The sequence below is a fragment of the Xyrauchen texanus genome, chromosome 41, assembly GCF_025860055.1.
Source record: "Xyrauchen texanus isolate HMW12.3.18 chromosome 41, RBS_HiC_50CHRs, whole genome shotgun sequence".
In the NCBI taxonomy this organism is placed as follows: domain Eukaryota; kingdom Metazoa; phylum Chordata; class Actinopteri; order Cypriniformes; family Catostomidae; genus Xyrauchen; species Xyrauchen texanus.
The window spans coordinates 8,986,343-9,009,242 of NC_068316.1; the positions used below are offsets into that span (position 1 = coordinate 8,986,343).

General features: G+C 43.2%; 1 protein-coding gene across 3 annotated transcripts in view; it reads right to left on the reverse strand.

Moving 5' to 3' along the window:
- Positions 1 to 22,900, reverse strand: part of ntng1a (netrin g1a) — a 174,967-nt gene that overhangs the window by 70,016 nt on the left and 82,051 nt on the right. For all 3 annotated transcript variants that reach the window (XM_052114047.1, XM_052114048.1, XM_052114046.1), the window contains exon 3: positions 15,156 to 15,799. In XM_052114047.1, coding sequence (XP_051970007.1) covers positions 15,156 to 15,799 — 644 coding nt within the window. The remainder of the gene's footprint in view (positions 1 to 15,155; positions 15,800 to 22,900) is intronic.

The following is a 22,900-nucleotide window of genomic DNA, read 5'->3' on the forward strand; positions in this document are numbered from 1 at the left end:
AGCGACAGTATTTACTAATGTGTAATGGCTTTTTTGAATGTTACATGTTTGTGGTACATAATTTCATGTGTTGTTTTGTTGATGATTTTATATTGATCATATTGATGTCCTGTATTTTATTATCCCATTGATGTGTCTCTTGTCTTGTTAGTTTTCAATCTTTAGTCGCTGCATATTTTAAGCCCTCTTGTTTGCTCTGTTCATTGTCATGTATTGAATATGTTCTATGCTCCTTCTTGATGAGTACTGCATGTTAAATCATGGCTCATCCTCAAGTCTATCATGTCTATGACTTACAAGAACTAAAATACAAGAAAAGAACACAATAAAGCATGAAAATAACAAAATCAAAAACCACATGAATTTAAAAAGATGACAGAATCCATTACAAAAGAAGACCTCATAGGAAGTAACATTTTTTCCTGCTTTTAAAACTCTCAATTTGCCCAAAAAATTAAAATAAAAAATATATTAAAAAATAAGTTTCAAGTATTTTTTATTCTTTCTTTTTTTTTATTTTTTATATTCTGACCTATGCAGCACTTTATTTTTCAATCTTTATTTGAGCTGTATTGAATGTATTTGTAACGATTACCCTGTCTTGTTTCTCTGTTGCCCTTTTGTTTACCATTTGTTGTCACTTTTGCATTTCTTAGTTTTCACTTTAGTCCCTTATGTAATTCCATAGTCTCTTTGTTAGCGTTCGTGTTTTCCTCTGTTCATTGTTTTCACCTGCCCTTGTTAATTTGCCTTTGGTTTCTGTTAATCACATTGTTATCTTGTTTGAGTTCTGTTCTTTCATTGGTCCCTTTTTTCCCTGTCTGTGTATTTATACCCTGTGTCTCTGTTCAGTCTTCGTCGATCGTCGGTTGATGTTTGCCTGATGTTTGCCTGATGTTTGCCTGATGTTTGCCTGATGTTTGCCTGATGTTTGCCTGATGTTTGCCTGATGTTTGCCTGATGTTTGCCTGATGTTTGCCTGATGTTTGCCTGATGTTTGCCTGATGTTTGCCTGATGTTTGCCTGATGTTTGCCTGATGTTTGCCTGATGTTTGCGTCGCTCCCTTGTTCCCTGTTTGTCTCTTCCGTGATTACCTTATCTAGTTTATGTTTCTTTTCCCCATCGTGGGTTGTTCTTTTGCTCATTTAGTGTTTTGTTATCAAATAAACTCTAACTGCGTTTGGATCCGCATCTCTTCGTCAGCCTCATTATTCAGACGTAACAGAACGATCGAACCACTATGGATCCAGCAGTTATACGGGCCAACTGCCGGTTGCTCAACCTCAAACAAGAGGGCCGCCCTGTTGAAGACCACATCAGCGACTTCCTCGCGCTGGCGAAGTTCACAGACTTCTCGGACTCAGCCCTGGTGGTCTTCTTCAGGGACACTTTACACGGTTCAGCTCAGGGGCGTTTGCGCCCGGCAGCGCTGGGTTGGACTCTCCACGACTTCCTGGAGGCGACCTTACTGGTCTGCGGCTCACCCTACACCGTGGTCTTCGCCGAGGAGGATTCCACCTCTCCTCCCACTGTGGTGACTCCCCAATCGTCCTTGGCGCTTCCTGTCGCACCAGCCCCACCTGTCAGCGAGCCCGTCCCCACGCCAGTCGCCTTCCATGAGCCAGCGCGGCCCACTGCGTCTGCCTGGAGGAGGGAGAGAAGACGGGCTTCCGCCTCCCGGCCCGCGCCAGCCCCGGTCTGCGAGCCAGAGCCCACATATGTCACGGTGAGCGAGCTAAAGCCCACGCATGTCACTGTGAGCGAGCCTGAGCCCTCGACCGTCCCCGAGCCAGCGCCTGTAGCCTCGACCGTCCCTGAGCCAGCGCCTGTAGCCTCGACCGTCCCTGAGCCAGCGCCTGTAGCCTCGACCGTCCCTGAGCCAGCGCCTGTAGCCTCGACCGTCCCTGAGCCAGCGCCTGTAGCCTCGACCGTCCCTGAGCCAGCGCCTGTAGCCTCGGACCGTCCCTGAGCCAGCGCCTGTAGCCTCGACCGTCCCTGAGCCAGCGCCTGTAGCCTCGACCGTCCCTGAGCCAGCGCCTGTAGCCTCGACCGTCCCTGAGCCAGCGCCTGTAGCCTCGACCGTCCCTGAGCCAGCGCCTGTAGCCTCGACCGTCCCTGAGCCAGTGCCAGTAGCCATGACTGTCCAAGAGCCAACGCCAGTAGCCATGACTGTCCAAGAGCCAACGCCAGTAGCCATGACCGTCCAAGAGCCAACGCCAGTGGTCGTGCCCATCTTAGAGCCAGCACCTCTCGAGCCTTCTAGGGCTCCTCCTCCCGAGCTTTCCAGAGCTCAGCCATCCGAGTTTCCCGAGCTTTCCAGAGCTCAGCCATCCGAGTTTCCCGAGCTTTCCAGAGCTCAGCCATCCGAGTTTCCCGAGCATTCCAGAGCTCCGCCTTCCGAGTTTTCCGAGCTTTCCAGAGCTCCGCCTTCCGAGTTTTCCGAGCTTTCCAGAGCTCCGCCTTCCGAGTTTCCCGAGCTTTCCAGAGCTCCGCCTTCCGAGTTTCCCGAGCTCTCCAGAGCTCCGCCTCCCGAGCTTTCCAGAGCTCCGCCTCCCGAGCTTTCCAGAGCTCCGCCTCCCGAGCTTTCCAGAGCTCCGCCTCCCGAGCTTTCCAGAGCTCCGCCTCTCAAGCCTCCTGAGCTTTCCAGAGCTCCGCCCTCCGAGCTTCCCAGAGCCCCGCCTCTCGAGCCTTTCGAGCCTTCCAGGGCTCCGCCTCTCAACCCTCTTGAGCCTACCAGGGCTCCGCCCCTCAAGTCTCTCGAGTCTTCCAGGACTCCTTCTCTCAAGCCTCCCAAGCTTTCCAGAACTCCGCCTCTCGAGCCTGCCAGGGCTCCGCCCCGCAAGCCTCCCAGGGCTCCGCCTCCTGAACCTCTCGAGCCTTCCAGGGCTCCGCCCCCGAGTCTCCTACGGCTCCGCCCCCAGAGCCTCTTGAGCCTCCTACGGCTCCGCCCCCAGAGCCTCTCGAGCCTCCTGCAGCTCCGCCTACGGGGCCTCCTACGGCTCCGCCTCCAGAGCCTCCGATTGCTCCGCCTCTCGATCCACTCAAGCCTTTGACGGCTCCGCCCCCAGAGCCTCTTGAGCCTCCTACGGCTCCGCCTCTCGAGCCACTCAAGCCTTCGACGGCTCCGCCCTCAGAGCCTCCCGAGCCTCCTATGGCTCCGCCTCCCGAGACTCCTCCGGCTTCGTCTCTCGAGCCACTCAAGCCTTCGATGGCACCGCCTCCCGAGCCTCCTACGGCTCCGCCGCTCGAGCCACTCAAGCCTTCGACGGCTCCGCCCTCAGAGCCTCCTATGGCTCCGCCTCCCGAGCCTCCTCCGGTACTGCCACTCAAGCCTTTGGCGACTCCACCCTCAGAGCCTCCTACATCTCTACCCCCAGAGACTCCAGAGTCTTCCTGGTCTCCGCTCCTAGAGCCTCCCACGTTGCCGCCTACCTCGGCTCCGCCTCCTGAGCCTCTTTCAGCTCCACCTCCTGAGCCTCCCGAGCCTCTCCCGGCTCCGCCTCCGAAGCCTCCATTGGCTCCTTCTTCAGAGCCTTCATCGGCCCCCGCCTCCTCGGCTCCGCCTCCTGAACCTCCTTCAATTCCTCCTCCGGGGCCTCCCGAGCCTCTCCCGGCCCCGCCTCCGAAGCCTCCATTGGCTCCTTCTTCAGAGCTTTCTTCGCCCTCGCCACCTTCGGCTCCACCTCCAGTGGCTCCGCCTTTTGAGCCTTCTACACCATCGCCTCCCTTGGCTCCGCCCAACACTGTTCCGCCTCCTGACCTGCCCAAGGCCTTACCACCTGAGTCTGCCATGGCCCTGCCTAAGCCTCCTTTGGCTCCACCTCCTAAGTCTTCTATGGCTCCGCCTCACACGGCTCTGCCAGCCTCAGTCCCGTGGCCTCCTCCCAGGCCCCCTGACCCAGTCCCTGTCCGGTGGCCTCCACCCAGGCCTCCTGACCCTGTTCCCGTCCTGAGGCCTTCCCCCAGGCCTCCTGACCCAGTCCCTGTCCATTGGCCTCCTCCCTGGTCCCCCAAACCTGTCCTTGCCCTGTGGCCAGCTCCCAGACCACTGAAACCTGTCCCCACCCGGTCGATACCACCCCGGCCTCCCAAACCTGTCCCTTTGTGCCCCCATGGACTGCCTGGTTGTCCCTTGTGCCCCGTGGACTGTCTCATCTCCCTTTGTGCCCCCGTGGACTGTCGCATCTCCCTTTCGCCCCGTGGACTGTCTCATTTCCCCTCGTGGCCCCCAGACTTCCTGCCTGCCCTCTGTGCCCCTTGGACTGCCTCCTTGTTCTCGTGCCCCCCTGGTCTGCCTGTCTGCCCCAGATTTCCTGCCTGCCCAGTGTTCCCCCTGGTCTGCCTGTCTACCTATGTGCCCACTTGTACTGTCTGTTTGCCCCTGGTGCCCTCATGTTGTTCTTATGGACTTTTGTCTTTTGTTGTGTGTTTTTTAGGATCGTCTGGAATCCGATCTTTAAAGGGGGGGCTATGTAACGATTACCCTGTCTTGTTTCTCTGTTGCCCTATTGTTTATCATTTGTTGTCACTTTTGCATTTCTTAGTTTTCACTTTAGTCCCTTATGTAATTCCATAGTCTCTTTGTTAGCGTTCGTGTTTTCCTCTGTTCATTGTTTTCACCTGCCCTTGTTAATTTGCCTTTGGTTTCTGTTAATCACATTGTTATCTTGTTTGAGTTCTGTTCTTTCATTGGTCCCTTTTTTCCCTGTCTGTGTATTTATACCCTGTGTCTCTGTTCAGTCTTCGTCGATCGTCGGTTGATGTTTGCCTGATGTTTGCGTCGCTCCCTTGTTCCCTGTTTGTCTCTTCCGTGATTACCTTATCTAGTTTATGTTTCTTTTCCCCATCGTGGGTTGTTCTTTTGCTCATTTAGTGTTTTGTTATCAAATAAACTCTAACTGCGTTTGGATCCGCATCTCTTCGTCAGCCTCATTATTCAGACGTAACAGTATTATTATCTTAATATCATCATCATCATCATCATCATTATTTACAAATCTAACAAGAATAAACATATTCTATAACCATATCTATGCTTATTTTAAACCATTTCTAAACCATATATATCTGTCATCTTGTCTTGAATTAAAAAACAAAACAACAACAACCACTATTTAATGTTTAAGAGAAAAATAGAAACTATTTAAATTAGTCAAATAAACAATTTCTGACTCAAAATTTACCTAAACATAAACTTATGTATATTATATAATTTATCATTAGGAAAATGTAAAAGCTTATTCAGAAAAATATTCCTAGCAACAATAAGCTATAACACTTAAATGAAAACCCTTAGTATAGTAAATGTGTGTGTGTGTGTGTGTGTGTGTGTGTGTGTGTGTGTGTGTGTGTGTGCGTTTCTACTTTGAGAAACAGAATCAGAGCACAGAGATCCAAATGATGAAGTGTAATTACACACCCAATTGTTTCTGGCACCTCGTTCATCATCCAGTCATCATGTTAGTAATAAATGCAGTTTCCAGGAGTCAGCTTAGCTAAGAAAACAATGTAATGTGTAAAAATACATGCTTGACCAAACAGAAACATAGCTATTGTTACTGCACGATGTCTTGATCCAAATCGAGAAAATTGCCAGCTCATGTTCTTGCCATCCCAGAATCCACCAGCAAAATTAGGAGTTGTCTCTTTCATTTCACCCCAATAACACGTTTGCTTTCTTCATGTCCCACTCATTCCGAAGTATACATTAGCTGATTTGCCTCCCCAAAAGACTTTTGAATTAAACTGAATGCAGGTAAAGTGTTAATTCCTGCAACTCCTGGGAGAAACGCTTCTCTCTCAATGATTGATGAGCACATTTAGTTGATCTGTTCTCTGCGTCTGCTTATCTGTGTCCACATCTGCCCAAATGCTAACCTGGAGTTGGGCCTGTGTTCTGCCAGACCACTGCCCCTCATCAGCACTTCACACACACATACACACACACACACACACACACACACACACACACACGCACACACACACACACACACACACACACACACACACACACACACACACACACCATCTCAGATGAGCTGCATCCTGCAGATTGTCAATGGTATGGAGAGGTCAAATAGAATACACAGAAATCGGTGTCCATATCAACTCCTGAAAACATGCACTGGAATGATTCCTTCTTTGTTATAATACCATACAATCAAATGCTTGAAATCATATCACATAAATGCAAATTGGATTGCAATCATCTGAGGCCGGAAGGTTATAACACGATTAGATTAAATTTTGTGGTGAAAGAGCATGTAGAACAGAAGACTGCTGAAACATCAGATGACCGGACCAATGAAATGTGCTGATGTGGAAGAGCTGAAGTGCCGAGCACAGCACATGAGATGGCAAGAAGAAGATACAGAGCAGAATGACTTATTCAGGAAGGGGAGGGATGGGTGTGGGGTGAATCTTGAAATTAGAACAAATAGATTATCTGTCTACGGTTCCTGGCCTCAGCACAGGCCAAGCAGGCCGGAAAAAAGAAAAAGAGAAAAACACATTGACTTCTCAGCGCAAGACTGCCTGTACAAGCAGACAAGGAGGACCGCAATTAAACGATCAATCACCATATCATCGATCCTGGAAGGAGACAACTGTATCCGGGCCTAACTAAAAATGCAACTGTGCTGCACGGATAACAGAAAAGCATTTGATAAGGAGATAAATGTGTTTTAATATGACTACTTCATCTTTTAAAAATTGGTTAGTATTCTTAAAATGATTGTGTATTTTCTGAATATAATGTAAGGAAACGGTCTTTGAAATGATGGAAATAAGGTAAAGGTTTTATCCAAAGATAGTTCTTCATTTAACTAATTCTGAAAAAGAATTGTCTCGTAGGAGCTGTGGCCTACCAGTTAGCAGATGTGCTCTAAACATATTGAGACAGGGTTCCCGTCCAGGTGACCTAAACCTGTTCTCCCATAATACCCTGTCATGTCTTAACTTTCACAATCTATACAATGGCAAAGGCCAATATATTCAAACATAACTTATAAATGGGTTATTATTTGTGATTAGGTCCATGTGCAGTGACCCTGTTACATTCAATAGAAAAAAAGACTAAACAGACTTTAATCTTAGTGTAAATAGCAACAAAAAGCATCTTCTTCTAGTGTTAGATGCTATTTACATTCCTAATTAAATACTAACAAACGGTATAGGGGGATCACTGCAGTGTGTTTATTGTGTTTATTTAGAATCCCACAGACACCCTATACCAAACCCTACCCCTAAACCTTACTTTCTCTTATAAAAATTAACCATGGTTTTCCTTCAGTTACCATAGTATCACCATGGTACTCTATTCTGTAGTAAAATCATAGTAACCACAACATTAAAGGTGGTTAATACTGTACATTAACACTATATAACTTTAGGAACACCATGGTTAATTTAATAAAAACGTCTTGGTTACTATAGTAACCTCCGTTCCCTGATGGAGGGAACGAGACGCAGTGGCAGCATTTTCACCCTGCACCGAGGTGAAGTGGACACCGGGGTGGGCGCCAGGCAAATTTAATCACTTAGACAAGTCAGATTGTCCTGGCCTGCCACTGCGACGGGTTGGAAAGCGCTAGCCACTCGTCCAAGCTCCAGACGAGTGGCACTAAGGGGACAATTGCATCTGATGTACCTGGGGGTGGGGCCTCGTGGCAGGGGGAGCAGGCCAGGAACTAATCATCTAGCCGCGAGGGCTCAAGCGAGGACGGAGGGTTCCAGTCCAACACGAAACTCGCGGCGGCCTGGGAAAACATAACGGTCAGCTCTGTATCAGCCTCAGACTGGGCAGGCAGACCCGAAGATGAAAATATATACTCTTTTAGTAGCGCTGTAGAAGTGCCCAGGGGTGTAATCTGCACTAATTATGCAGAAGGAGAGAAAGTCGGTGGAATGCGCAATATAACCAACAGCATATGCTTCTTTTAGAGGTGAATGGAACAGCAGTGGGATACACAACCGCTCGGCTCAGAAGAAAAATTCTGAATGAGAGTGGGCATTCCAGCTTTAGAACCCAGGTCATCCACACAGAAAAAAAAAAGTTATTCCAACATTTCCCACAACACCATTTCAGCTACACAAGGTGATGCTTCGACTATTGGAGTCCAAACAGCCATGCTGTGTGGCAGGTGCTATTATCACCTTGTGCAATTAGTCACTCCATTAAAGATACTCACGGCTTTGACCCCCTATCTGTACACTGCAAAAAAATATTTTTCTTAATTAGTATTAGACAAGAAAAATGGCATAAGGTTACAGATATTCTTATTTTCACAGAAATCAAACAAAATTTTGTGAGGTTTATGCTTTAAAAAATAACTATTTGTAATAGGGTAAGAAAAAATTACTATTTCAAAAGGAAATGGCTTTATTTTTATAGGATTTTTTTTTTCTTCTTGTTTTAAGCATAAAGATTACTACATCTTGTCAGATTTCCCTAAAACTAAGACATAATATCTTATGCCATTTTGCTAGTAAATATATCTTGTTTAACCCTCTGGGGTCGACGGACGCGCCGGTGCGTCCTGCTGGATTTTTTCGTCATTAAGGCGGAAACAACATAAAATTCTCTGTCATTTTGGGGCATACAGATAAGTGTAAGGCATCATTAGAGACTATAAAGGGTCTACTTTTATTTGTGTACACTCTCATTAACAAAAAAACCTTGTGCTTTTGTAAAATAAAGAAAATCAAAAGGGTGAGCTGTCAGCAGTCTCTGTGTTCACGAGCATATTTCAGAAACACGTCACTAAAATGAACTGAAACTCCGTGGATACTTATCACACAAACATGAAACATATGTCTAAAGAAGTTTAAAATGTGTACTTTTAAATAAAACAATTCAAATTTAAAACAAATATTCTCCTGCAATGTAATCTACACTCACCTAAAGGATTATTAGGAACGCCATACTAATACTGTGTTTGACCCCCTTTCGCCTTCAGAACTGCCTTAATTCTACGTGGCATTGATTCAACAAGGTGCTGAAAGCATTCTTTAGAAATGTTGGCCCATATTGCTAGGATAGCATCTTGCAGTTGATGGAGATTTGTGGGATGCACATCCAGGGCACTAAGCTCTGCTCCACCACATCCCAAAGATGCTCTATTGGGTTGAGATCTTGTGACTGTGGGGGCCATTTTAGTACAGTGAACTCATTGTCATGTTCAAGAAACCAATTTGAAATGATTCGAGCTTTGTGACATGGTGCATTATCCTGCTGGAAGTAGCCAACAGAGGATGGCTACATGGTGGCCATAAAGGGATGGACATGGTCAGAAACAATGCTCAGGTAGGCCGTGGCATTTAAACGATGACCAATTGGCACTAAGGGGCCTAAAGTGTGCCAAGAAAACATCCCCCACACCATTACACCACCACCACCAGCCTGCACAGTGGTAACAAGGCATGATGGATCCATGTTCTCATTCTGTTTACGCCAAATTCTGACTCTACCACCTGAATGTCTCAACAGAAATCGAGACTCATCAGACCAGGCAACATTTTTCCAGTCTTCAACTGTCCAATTTTGGTGAGCTCTTGCAAATTGTAGCCTCTTTTTCCTATTTGTAGTGGAGATGAGTGGTACCCGGTGGGGTCTTCTGCTGTTGTAGCCCATCCGCCTCAAGGTTGTGCGTGTTGTGGCTTCACAAATGCTTTGCTGCATACCTCGGTTGTAACGAGTGATTATTTCAGGCAAAGTTGCTCTTCTATCAGCTTGAATCAGTCGGCCCATTCTCCTCTGACCTCTAGCATCAACATGGCATTTTCAGCCCACAGGACTGCCGCGATACTGGATGTTTTTCCCTTTTCACACCATTCTTTGTAAACCCTAGAAATGGTTGTGCGTGAACATCCCAGTAACTGAGCAGATTGTGAAATACTCAGACCGGCCCGTCTGGCACCAACAACCATGCCACGCTCAAAATTGCTTAAATCACCTTTCTTTCCCATTCTGACATTCAGTTTGGAGTTCAGGAGATTGTCTTGACCAGGACCACACCCCTAAATGCATTGAAGCAACTGCCATGTGATTGGTTGATTAGATAATTGCATTAATGAGAAATTGAACAGGTGTTCCTAATAATCCTTTAGGTGAGTGTATATGAAACAAAGCACTGTACATATTCTCCTGGCTCAGCTAATTATCTCTAATGTGATCACACCCACGGGCAGAGGGCGCTATTCATACGGTAATGTGCTGAGATGATCAAATCAAATGGTAAACGCCCCCAACTGTGCCTTGAAAACATAAAGTTCATTCACTTATCTGCACGTTTGGAAGACAGCACGATACACAAGTGAGAAAACTCCTGGATAGTGACAAAGAGTTACAATTTTCCTCAGAAGAAGAGTGGAACTCCGTTGAACGTTTGTATTTTGAAGAGAGATTTTATCCAGCCGAAGATACAATTTCGGACGAGTAAGTCATTTAGTTTTAATTAGTTGACATGCTATTTTATATAAACATGTACATATGTTACTAGTGGGAATGTTTCCAGACTTGCCAGCCAGGATTCAGAGTATTGAAATTTGAAATATAACTCCTAATAAGCAAGTTTTAGTTACATTTAAATGCTGTTTCGGCTAAAGCAGGTATTTAAATTGTATGCTGTATGATATCAATATGATATAAAAATAATATGAATGTTTAGATTATATTTTAACTAGTGTTTATGCTGCCTCGTTATCATCAACCATGTTTGTACTTGCAAATATGTGTTCAAGTTAAATGAGTAAAACGCACTTTAAATATGCCCATATTAGAAAATCAGCATATTATTTTGATTTCTGAAGGATCATGTGATACTGAAGACTGCAGTAATGATGCTGAAAATTCAGCTTTGATCACAAATAGCATTTTTACAATATATTTAAATAGAAAACTGTTCTTTTAATTTGTAAAAATATTTCAAAATATCACTGTTTTTACTGTAATTACTTTAAAAGTTTGTTTTTTTCAAAAAGCATGCATAAACATTATTTTCTCAAAATTACAAACATGTACACACATGTTGCTCACATATTATTGTAGCCCAGTTTGTGCTGAATACAGTGTTATCAGACTTAAGCCATTAATGTGTTTTTAAGCAACTGAAAAAAGCACAAATGTCAAGGTATGTCAAAACTTCTCCAGGGCCCAAACACCCTCAGACCCCAGAGGGTTAAAGAATAATTAGATATTCTTAAATACTAATTAATTTATTTTGCAGTGTAGGCCTATAATTAATTTACTGTAACAAATAAGTTAATGCTGATCTGTTAGATTTATGTCCTATATTGTTTATCATCTAGTAGACAAAGAATCATCAATCATCTAAAAATCAGCATGACAGATATGATTAATTAATTAAGATTGTCTATCACACATGGCTGTTCAATCAAATATTTACACTCTTTGAATTATGCATACTCTTTACATCATGCATCAGAATGAGTGAGGGCCAGCAGTGTGTCAGAGGAGACAGAGTCAGACTCACGCTGTTCCTCAAGGAGCCTGCTTCATCCCTCCTTTAATTACACTATATTGATCAAACACAGATGGAGGGGGGAATGAGGGATGGAGAGAAAGAATGAAAAAGAAAGACAAGAACGAGAGAGAAATAAATGTTGTGTGCTGTGTGAAGTTTTCAGACTGAGAGGGAGAGAAAGGGAGAGAAACAGATAGACAATTATATAATATGATGTGATTCAGATTGGCACCATGAGGACTTTTCCACACTACTGAGCCACTTGAGATAAAAAAGGCACAAGCCCATTTTTCTATTTCAACAGTTTCAACCCACACAATCAATATGCCATTGCTCAATTTTTTATCCACAATGTCAGATATCGATCCACTTTTCTAATGCTTTTGTCTTATTTTAAATTCATAATCAACCCTTTCATACGTACTGTCACACGTACTGTATGTGATTGTTAATAACTGGGCCCCGCAGAGTAGTGAGATTCACCCAGGCTGCACTGGTCAAGCGTCTGTTTGTTATATTAGCTCAAATGCTGCATGCAGCCATTAGTTTATATTAGTAGCGGTTATAATTCGTCAAACAAACAGCTACTCAAAGAGTTTTTCAAGCACATAATATGTTCATTTTATGTATCAAACAGCCAAATTGTCACCAAAGTACCATGATAACAGTTCACAGCTTGTATATGCACACCCGCAATATCTAAATACTATCTTCCCATGCACACAGTCACGTTTGCTTAGGTGCAGATGTGGTTTTCAGGCAACAAACACACACACAAACTTGTTTTTATAGCTTCATAGATGACCATGCATTTTATGGATTTTATACAGATCTGACAATAATTTATATTCCTTAACCCTACCCCTAAACCTAACCCTCACAGAAACCTTTTTGCATTTTTACATAAAAAAAACCCCATTGTTTAGTATGCTTAATAATCCATTTCCCTGGCTGGGCCCCACAATGTAGGTGATCTCAGGTTTTACTATCCATTTGGTCCCCACAGTGTAGCTTAAACATGTACACACACACACACACACACACACACACACACACTGCATAGGCAAACCAGACTGCTGATATCATTTGTTCATTCGTTTTTTAACGCTAAAAAAATAAAACAAAACAATACAGCAGATGTAATCAATTTGTTCATAAGTATACTATATTATATACAGTATTTTTTTATGACAAGAAATCAAAAATGTCAATTATAAAAAAAAAAAAAATACTCATTTACACTCTGCCCCCCTCATGTACAGTGTCACCTGCAAAAATAACTCACTCCAGGGGGCACTGCAGAAGAATTTAGACTGTACTCATGAAAAGGTTCAATATAATGGAATGACTATTAATAGTCTATAGCATTTCCACACAACAAACTTTAAGCATGCAACGCAGGTCAAGGTGTATGTTCTCCGCTCATTTTTTTATTTATTTTTTTTTCATTTGGATGACCTTCTTAGCTCTAGCACTGCATCTCGGCTCCTTTGTTTCATACCAATATAGAACTAATCTCTTCCGAGATCAGAAAGTCCTGTGCTTGGGGTCATCTGCCTCCTGCCAGAGTCTAGTGGCTCATGCACCATCAGGCAGAAACACATTTCAGGGGGTGCAGAAGCGTACACTTCCTGTGATGATGTGGAGGGAGATGATTCTCCATGACAGGGAGGCTCAGAGAAAAACCCACATCTGAACTCTGGATTACCTTTTTAGAAACAAGACGCCAAGTCACTGCTCTCATAAATATCCGTCAGAGATGACACTCTCCAATCATCGGCATGTCCTATTAATGAGAACACAGCCTTGAGGGAGTTTTAAAATTTACAACCTACTGTGATAAGCCGTCATCATCAGATATGTCATTCTCTCAACACAAAAGCTACACCCAGTAAGAGCAACACACACACACTCACACACACACATGTTGTGTTTCCATGTTTTATGGGGACTTTCCATAGACATAATGGTTTTTATACTGTACAAACTTTATATTCTATCCCCTAAACCTAACCCTACCCCTAAACCTAACCCTCACAGAAAACTTTCTGCATTTTTACATTTTCAAAAAACATAATTTAGTATGATTTATAAGCTGTTTTCCTCATGGGGACCGACAAAATGTCCCCACAAGGTCAAAAATTTCGGGTTTTACTATCCTTATGGGGACATTTGGTCCCCACAAAGTGATAAATACACGCTCACACACACACACACACACACTGCCTCAGATTTGTCTTTCTCTCCCTATTTTCTGTAGATAAACTGGATTCAAATTCCCCTTTTAGACTTTTTTGACATGTTGTTCGATTGCTCATTGTTTTATTCATGAGTTTGTCCCTTTGGTTTTACTACCAAACCATAACACACACAAAATGGCACTTTTGTCTGTCTGCCATGGATGTATTGCAAGAGATGCAAAGAATAAAAGCAGCTAAAAGGCAATTTCTGTTTATACAAGGAGGAATACAAAATGCATAAGAGGTCTAATATAATCTGCAAATTAAACAAATTATACTGTTCACTTCTGCAAGGTATACTGGATTATGTTCTAACCAGTTGTGAACAGTTCTGGAGTCCACATGAGCATATCCCAGACCACCACTTCAACAGACTCAGATCTGCACTAAAAGCTCTACTGTACTTTGAAAGTGCCCTTAGATCTAAAATATTGGATTAAGTTTATAAAAACAAAAAATTGTGGTTTTATAATTCCTCTATAACACCAATGTGAAGATTCTCACCCTTACAAAAACTAAACTCACCGCAAATTTGCTGCTTGTTTAGTGATTCGCCGCAAATGTTTGCCAGAAGTTTGCAGTTCCTCACCGGTAGTTCTGAACCTCCGGTAAGCCTTTGGTAACAATGGACAATTTTCCGCAAAGCTTATTTGCATGTGAACATAATTTGTGGGGGTAACATAGCATCGTGCTTGTTTGTCGAACTTTTCGCCTTCATTAGATGCTTAACAATTAATAATTTCTTTGAATGAATTCGCTTTTTTTTTTTTTTTTACCTCAGACACTAATGAGATGGACAGATGGTGAACTTCATCTCATATCTCTGTTAAGACCAGAAAAGATGAGCATGTAAAAGGTAAGAGGTGAGATGTTGCAGATTTGTTTAACTAGAAATGAACTCCTGTTTATAGACAGGGTCAGAACAGTGAATTTCACAGATTTGAGATTGATCACAGGGCATCAAATTAGGATGGATTTTTATTTTAAAGCTGCAGAAAATTTGGGTTCAAAAAGGTTTTCATTCTGACATTAAAACACACATTGTGATGAGTTATGAAGATGGTAGTTTACAATGTTGAGTTTGCTAGTTCAAGAGCTCTGGCTACACATTTTCACTGCCATTAATTGTTTTCTCCAAGATGTGTTAATCCTTTTTTATTTTTTATTTAGTGTTACAAAAATAACTGTAAGACAGAAAAGTGTGATACACTGCAGTTCTGTCAATTGTTTAAATAAATCAAGCATATGCATAAAATATACCCCTAAAAATATAAAGGGAAGTGCATCTACCCTGCCTCCCAATACGCAGAACTGCAGAATGAGATATGATTTGTTAGGAAAAAGGAAAGAAAAAGAGCCCAGGGCAAGAATCCTCAGCCAAAATCTGACTTCAGCTGTAAATGGGAAATGGAAAGAAGTATAATGGCTTACCTGCCATGTACTTTAATGTCAGAGATGGCGTAGAAGTATCTGGAAAGGTTGTTCTCATCCACCATAGTGGCACCCGTGGCAGGTCTGAGAAGACGTATACGCAGGTCAGTAATGGTGAAAAAGTCTCTTAGGTTCTTGGTGGTGTCTAATTGTCCATACAATGAGGCCATATTGTGCAGCTTGGGCCCAGCAAATAGTGCAAAACGGTCTTTGATTTCGAAGCGTACAGTCTTGTCATTCTTCCACACATAACCTCTGGAATATTCCTCGGTGCAGATAATGTCCAACAGTGTGTGTTGGGTAATGTCCCTCATTGTCTTGGGCTCCATAGTGAAAGCATCAAGGCAGTCAGTAGCGTAGAACTGGTAAGGTTGCCAGGTACGTCCATAGTCCAGAGACTTCTCCAGAACCATCTGCTCAGGTCGGCCTGACTCAAAGGTGATGACGATGTCGTCGGTTAGCTCAATGGTCTTGTTCCAAGATAGGGTTAAATTTACTGCCAGAGGTTTGGGGTATTTCTTCCAGGAGGTGGATTGCCAAAAGGTGGTGGGGTTGCGACCCTCAAAATCAAACATGAGCTCAGGGGGGTGAGCCAGCTCATCTGTGGCTGCATCACACTCATTGTTGCACATGTAGGGATTTTCCTAAACAGAAAGGTAAAGCAAAAAACAATAGTTAAATCAGAACAAGAAAGGTGGCATTTTTAAAAAATTTTTTATAAGGATTAGCTGTAATATGTGTGCATGTGAGGGTTATCTGTGATGTAGGCTAATGACAATGAGTTTATTCAAATGGACAAGCAGGACATTTTATGGCTACATCAGTGTTATTATGGATAGAGCACTTTATTAGGAACACCTGTACACCTACTTATTCATGCAATTATCTAATCATTGTGGCAGCAGTGTTGTGCATTAAATCATGCATATATACAGGTCAGGAGCTTCAGTTAATGTTCACCTCAACCATCAGAATGGGGAAAACCAATTTGATCTCATTGATTTTTACTCCAGCATGATTGTTGGTGCTAGATGGTGTGGTTTGAGTATTTCTGAAACTGCTGATCTCCTGGAATTTTCACACACAACAGTCTTTAGAGTTTGCTCAGAATGGTGCCAAATACAAAAAAACATCCAGTGAGTTTCAGTTCTGCTGACGAAAACGCCTTGTTGATGAGAGAGATCAACGGAGAATGGCCAGACAATTTCAAGCTGAAAGAAAGGCTATGGTAACTCAGATAACACCTTTGTAATATTGTAGTGAGCAGAACAGTATCTCAGAATGCACAACACATCAAACCTTAAGGTGGATGGGCCACGACAGCAGAAGACCATGTCTGGCATTTTATTAGGACCATTTTGTCCCTAATAATGTGCTAAGGGAGTGTAATTGAAGCAGTGGCCGGATCTGTTCTTTAGCTGTTGGATGAATCCCGATAAGACCTGGCCATTAAATGCCCAAAGACTTATATATTTTATAGTAATTTAAGTTAAGTTCCCACACACAGACAACAAGTAAAACAAGTCTTAATCAGCACATAATTTATGAGAAGATAATTCCCCTTTTAAAGTTCTGCCACTCCATGATTATAAAGAACAAGAGTCTCTGAAGTGTTAAGAAAGTACAGAGATACATGTTTAAATAATCATTAAAAAAGAGAAAAAAAAAATGAAGGTCAGACTGCCAAATTGTGAATAATACACTCTCCACCAGTCATTCTTTTGTATAACGGCTACCTTGATCTGCACCCTGAGGTAAGGACACCCAGAGGTGCACTTTTGTTACATCCATCGCTGACAGGTGAAAAATGTACCAGGGTTCTGCAATTCAAAGTCAGTAATGAGAGTGCCATCTTCTTCCACTGGCTGTCCACGAAGTTCCTCACACTAATGGAGGAGTGTCACTTAATGTCAACCACCCTACCTTACCCCATAGCTTTCTCTCAAACATTCACACTAATCAGTGCACCAGTATGTTCTGTTGTGCCACACAGAGACGTACGCTGAGATGGGGCTCACAGGGATGCGACACTGTCAGGTGGCAGTTGCGTCCTCCAGGAAAGAACTCTCAGGAGGAACAAGCTCCAATTTATCTGAACAAGAAACACAGGAGCTGATTAAGTGGAAGATGTCTGTCTCGCTGCAGGAATCCGCAGGCCTGGACACTGGGGGAAGTGTGCAGTGATAAAGCATGGGTCTCTACCCATATAAGAAGACTGCCGAGAAGAAAATGAACGATAGTGGCAGAGAAGAATAGAGGAGAGAAAATGGAGTGTTTTTTGCTAATAGGCTTTTCCTCTTTGCTTGTACTCCAGATGACGTGACAATGAAGCCCTGACAGTCATTTAACATCTTAATACTGACAAAGGGGTATAAACACAGTATGCTCTATAGCCAATATTCTACAGCCATGAAAGTAAACTTGGAAAATGATCAGGCCTGATAGTAGAGTCCACAAGCATGGACCGGCCAGTGCTATTCATTCATGATATTCTATCTCAGCATGATAAGGAGTGTGTGCTTTAGTCACTAGCACCTCTTGGTGAAGAATAATTGATTGGTGTCTATATTTAGTGGTACTTGCCTAAGGAACGCATCAAAATTACTATTGCTCACATTTATTTACAATGAAGATTGTTTATTAAATGTATTAAATAAGCTTCTACAATTAATTGTGGAGTTCCGCAAGGTTGCCTGTTAGGGCCAGTTTTATTTTCTCTTTATATTATACGTCTTGGTTATGTTATTAAACAACACAACATTAATTTTCATTGCTATGCAGATGATCTACAATTGTATTTCTCTTTAAATCCCAATTAGCTGAGTAATTAACATTTTCTTTAAGCATGTATATAGTAAAAGACTGGTTGGCACAACATTTTCTTCAGCTAAATGCTGTTAAAACAGAGGTTGTGATAATTGGTCATGGTTATAAAACATTCAGATTGAGTCAGCACCTATTTAGGTTGTTCCAAATATTCAGCAGGTGGTCAGAAATGTGAGTGTCTATTTTTACACAAATGTAAAATTCAAATACCATGTCAAGCAGTAAGTTCAGCCTTGTTTTTATCCTTTTATAAGGAACATTTCCAAGATGAGACATGTCTTGAGTTTTTGGGATACAGGGAATCTTATATGTGCTTCTTCCTGTTGTGAACTGTTGGCTGTTCCAAAATCCAGATGTAAAACTAAAGGTGATAGAGCATTTGTAGTGAAGCTCCCACGATTATGGAACAGCCTGCCCGTGTTATTAAATCTGCTGATTATGTGTCTGTCTTTAAGGTTCATTTAAAAAACATTTGTAAAAACTTGCTTGTAATCCTACTATGTGAATGTGTTTTATTATGATGTATTTCATGTATTTTATTTTATTTTATATTGTGAACCACTTTGTGCTAAATTGCTAAACAGTGCTATACAAATAAAAGTTATAATAATAATAATAAGTATTATTATTATTAAGAATAAATAAAAAAACAACCCTAAGCACACTGCTAAATTTATTTTCTTAATCAGTATTTCTGTCTAGTTCCCCTTCTGTCACTCACTTGAAGTTGTGTCGAATTAAGTGACACAAGGGGACTTCCTGGGATGCCAAACGTACCTCTGATCCTGAGAAAAAGCCAATGTCAAGTTGGCAGACAGAATTTGCATGCCCCGCCCCGGACATACGGGTATAAAGGGAAGCGGGGCAGCGAGTGCCAGTCAGAATTTTTCTTCGGAGCCGAACGGTTGTGCAACAGCAAAGCTGAGTTCACCACTATTTCACTCACCTCTGTTGGCAAGAAGCACTGCTGTTGGATCTACGGCGCATTTCCAGCTGGCGTTCTCTCTCTCTGCACGCTGTGCAGACCATGCCCCTGGGCACTTCGACAGCGCATTCATTGCCTGAAAGAGTGTTTCTCCTCCTAAAAAGAGTTTATTTCCTCTAAAAGAGTTTGGGTTTCCATTCATAAAACAGCAATACACAGCAGGCGTTGAACGTCCTTTTCAGGGCGCGTCTTTTTAAAGATGTCTTTCCACCTCTGTGTAGTTCCTGGATGTGGTTGATTTCTCTCCACTTCTGACGGTCATAAAAGCTGCCTCGCGTGCCTGGGCTGCGATTACACGTAGGCAGTGTTTTGTGAATGGTTCATGTTCTCAGTGCGAGAACATAGCCATGGCAACATTGCGGTCATGGCTTTCTTTTCTCATGGCAAAAGAGAAAAGTCCGAGCTCGGGATCAGTGCAGCTCGCCTCGCGGCCAGCCGGCATTCTCCCTTGAGCCCCCGGAATTGGGACACTCTTCTGCCTCCTGACGCGCTATTAACTGCAACCTCGCCGCCGTGAAGCCCCGCCCGGTACGTCAAAAGCGATCGTCCTATTAGTGCCCCTCATGCGGAGTTTGGACGCCCAGCTTTCGCTGCCCAACCCATCGTGCTGGTTGGCCAGGACCATCTGACTAGGCTACGCGTCTCCCACTTCCGTACGCGGCGAAAAAGCCAGCGCTTTATGGGCAGAGATCACGACTCTGTTCTCAAGGACGCAATAGAGCCTGTCCCTCCAGCCGAGATGAAGAAGGGTCTCTACCGCCCTTACTTCATTGTAACCAAAAAGGTGGCGTGTTGCGACCAATCTTGCCCCCCCTAATTAGGCTGGACCTACAACCACGCTATTTCCCACGTACGGCTTCACAACAACATGTTAACTCCCCCTAGACTGGGCAGGTTATGGCCTCCGCAGGGTCTTTTCCCCCTGAAAGAATAGGACCGGGAAAAAGACCGCCTTCCCTGACGCATTTTATAGCGTTAAGATTCTTCACGTCCTATGTGAGAGACATAGTGAGAGAGAAGGCCGCGGCTGCCGGGCTTGCTCCCATGCTAGTCATGTAGCACCTGTTCCCCCCCTCAGGGGTGCGGGGAACCTAAGATGTGTATGTAGCATCTCTTTCGGGGCGTTGGGGAGGGCTACGTGCAGCCGACACAGTTGTCTCTAGCATGCAGTAGCCTGCTTGCACCTGTCTCGACAGTTCACGTAACATGGTCAGTGCGTGGCGTTTTTAGACGGGACCCCTTGTGTCACTTAATTCGACAAAACGTCGAGTGAGTGACAGAAGGGGAACGTCATGGTTACTGTTGTAACCTCCGTTCCCCGTGGGAAGCAATGACACGTTGTGTCCCTCCTGCCAAAGCACTAGACCTACCACTGTAAACGTCCGTACCTTATTTTCGGCTCCTCAGTGCAAAATCCTGACTGGCACTCACTACTCATTCCCTTTAAACCTGTATGTCCGGGGTGGGGTATGCAAATTCTGTTTGCCAATTTGACATTGGCCTTTTCTCAGGTTCAGAGGTACGTTTGGCTTCCCAGGAAGAGCCCTTGTGTCACTTCATTCGACACAACGTCTCGTTCCTTCCCTCGAATTCCCTTTAAATGTAGTTTATTTTTCTTAACCCACTGGCAAATAGATTAAAATACAAGGCCAACATAAAGTACTATAAAATGACAATAAGATATCAAGGCTTGTTAGGTCAAAAATAACAAAATAAATTACCATGGAAGAGATGTGATTGTTGCATTATCAATTTGCATCTGCTTAGGACATAGTTCCGAAGATTGTTCTAAGAAAAAGTAATTTCTAAGAGAGAGTCAGACAAAGACAAACTGCATTGTAATGTATTTTAAGAAACCAGCCTTAGATTTCTATCAAAAAGTATTAGGCTACAAAACTTATAAAAATTAATCATGTAAAAAAAGTCACTGCAAACCTCCCATATATTGAAGGAGAGAGATATCACCTTGAAATGCAGCCAACGAAAATCAATTACAAACGTTTCTAGTAATTTCATGCCACTGAGAGCCTTATGTAAGGATTAATAGTTTGACTCACAATAGGTGACATGGTTTGACATAGCAGCCACACAGACAAAATCTGTAATTACTAAAGATGTTTCTTTTAATCCTAATCTGATCAGGACACCTGGACCAGCGTTGTGGATTTTGATGGCTAGGTATATGTGGAAATGCGAGGTTTCTCAGCTTTCTGTGAATTGGTGCTAATGACAGTGTGAGTCTCCAAACCATGTAAGGTAAATCCCTTCAACATAGAGCTTGATGAGGTCTGATGAACAAGAAAAAGGGCCAGAGATTTAGAGAAAGAGCGAGAGAGAGAGAGAGAGAGAGAGAGAAAGAGAGAGAGAGAGAAAGAAAGAAAGAAAAATAGAAAAAGAGATATGCTGTGCATGCAGTCCGCTACTTGGTTCTAATCCGAGCTTGTTGTCCCCATTAAATGTGTTCTGGGTAATTTCACACCAACAAACACACACACACACACACACACACACACACACACACACACACACACACACACACACACACACACACACACAAACACACATAGTCGTTATGAATCACCTCTCACCTGCTTCCAAAACGCAGCCTCACCAACCATCTGTCCTAAAAAAATTCTGTTTGTTTGCTCAGCTCCAGTCTGAGCGTTTTTCTCACGGCTGATTGCACACAGCTTTGGAATAAAGATATATTATCAATGCAATAATTTGTCTTGATCTGAAGAGAGCAAATAAATGTTATGCTATGAGTTCTTCACAGCTAGAATATAGTATATTTACTTACACTATGTAATGACTATTATTTTCTAGCCGATAATCTCTAACAATCTGCAAAATCTGTAATCAAACAAACAAAAGGGAATCTGCCCTTGGATCACAAAAATCAAATGTCAAGGGAATATTATGACTTTCAGGGAAAAAGGAGATACATTGCTGAAGGTCACATATTACCTTTTTCTTTGTTCCTAGTTTGAATTTAATATTTACACTTCCCGATTTATTGCCTTCTAGCAAGAAATCTAGCGTAGAAATCTCCCTTCTGTGACTCTGTACACGTGAAACACTTTTCCTGTCAAAGACAAAGTGTTGCATGATGATTGGGTAGAGAGGTGTGCTGAAGCCCTGGCACATGTAAAAGGGCCTTAAAAGCAGAAAAGATACACTATATAAAATATAAAAGAGACCCAACCTGACCAAGCCACATCAAAACGTATTACGCAGGTGGGAATTTCATGTCGAGGGCAGACGTGAATGAGATATGACTGTCCCACTGGCAGGCAAGGCTTCAGATTACCAGATCCCCAATGTGACAGAGAACAAATTTACTGTCTGAGATACTACAGACTGAGATATATAGGACCAACAAATCAAACAAATCCTTTTTGTGTGACAGATGTTTGTGACACGTAACCCAGATCACAGATTGCTCTCTCTCTCTCTTTCTGTCTCTCTCTCTCTCTCAATTCTTCAATTTAAAATTTTAAAGTAATTGGTTTCTGAGGGGCCCTGCGATGGACTGGCGACCTGTCCAGGGTGTCCCCCGCCTTTCGCCCAATGTTAGCTGGGATAGGCTCCAGCCCCCCGCGACCCTGTACACAGGATAAGCAGTTGACGATGGATGGATGGATGGATGGATGGTTTCTGAGGGTGTGCACTTCAAAAATGAATTTTGCTGCAACTGATGCATGATTGTCCTCCCCCAGTAACACCTGCATTTGATCTGTTTCTGCTGAACTGGAAAACTGTGGCATGAGATTTGAGAGTTTGTCAAAGTATTTCTCTTTCACCTCTGTAAATTTCTCACAGTGAAGGAGAAAGTGTGTCTCTGTCTCGATCTCACCAGTGTCGCAGTGAGCACAGACTCGTTCTTCCTTTGGAAGACATGTTTGTCTGTGTCTGCCTTTTTCTATGGACAGAC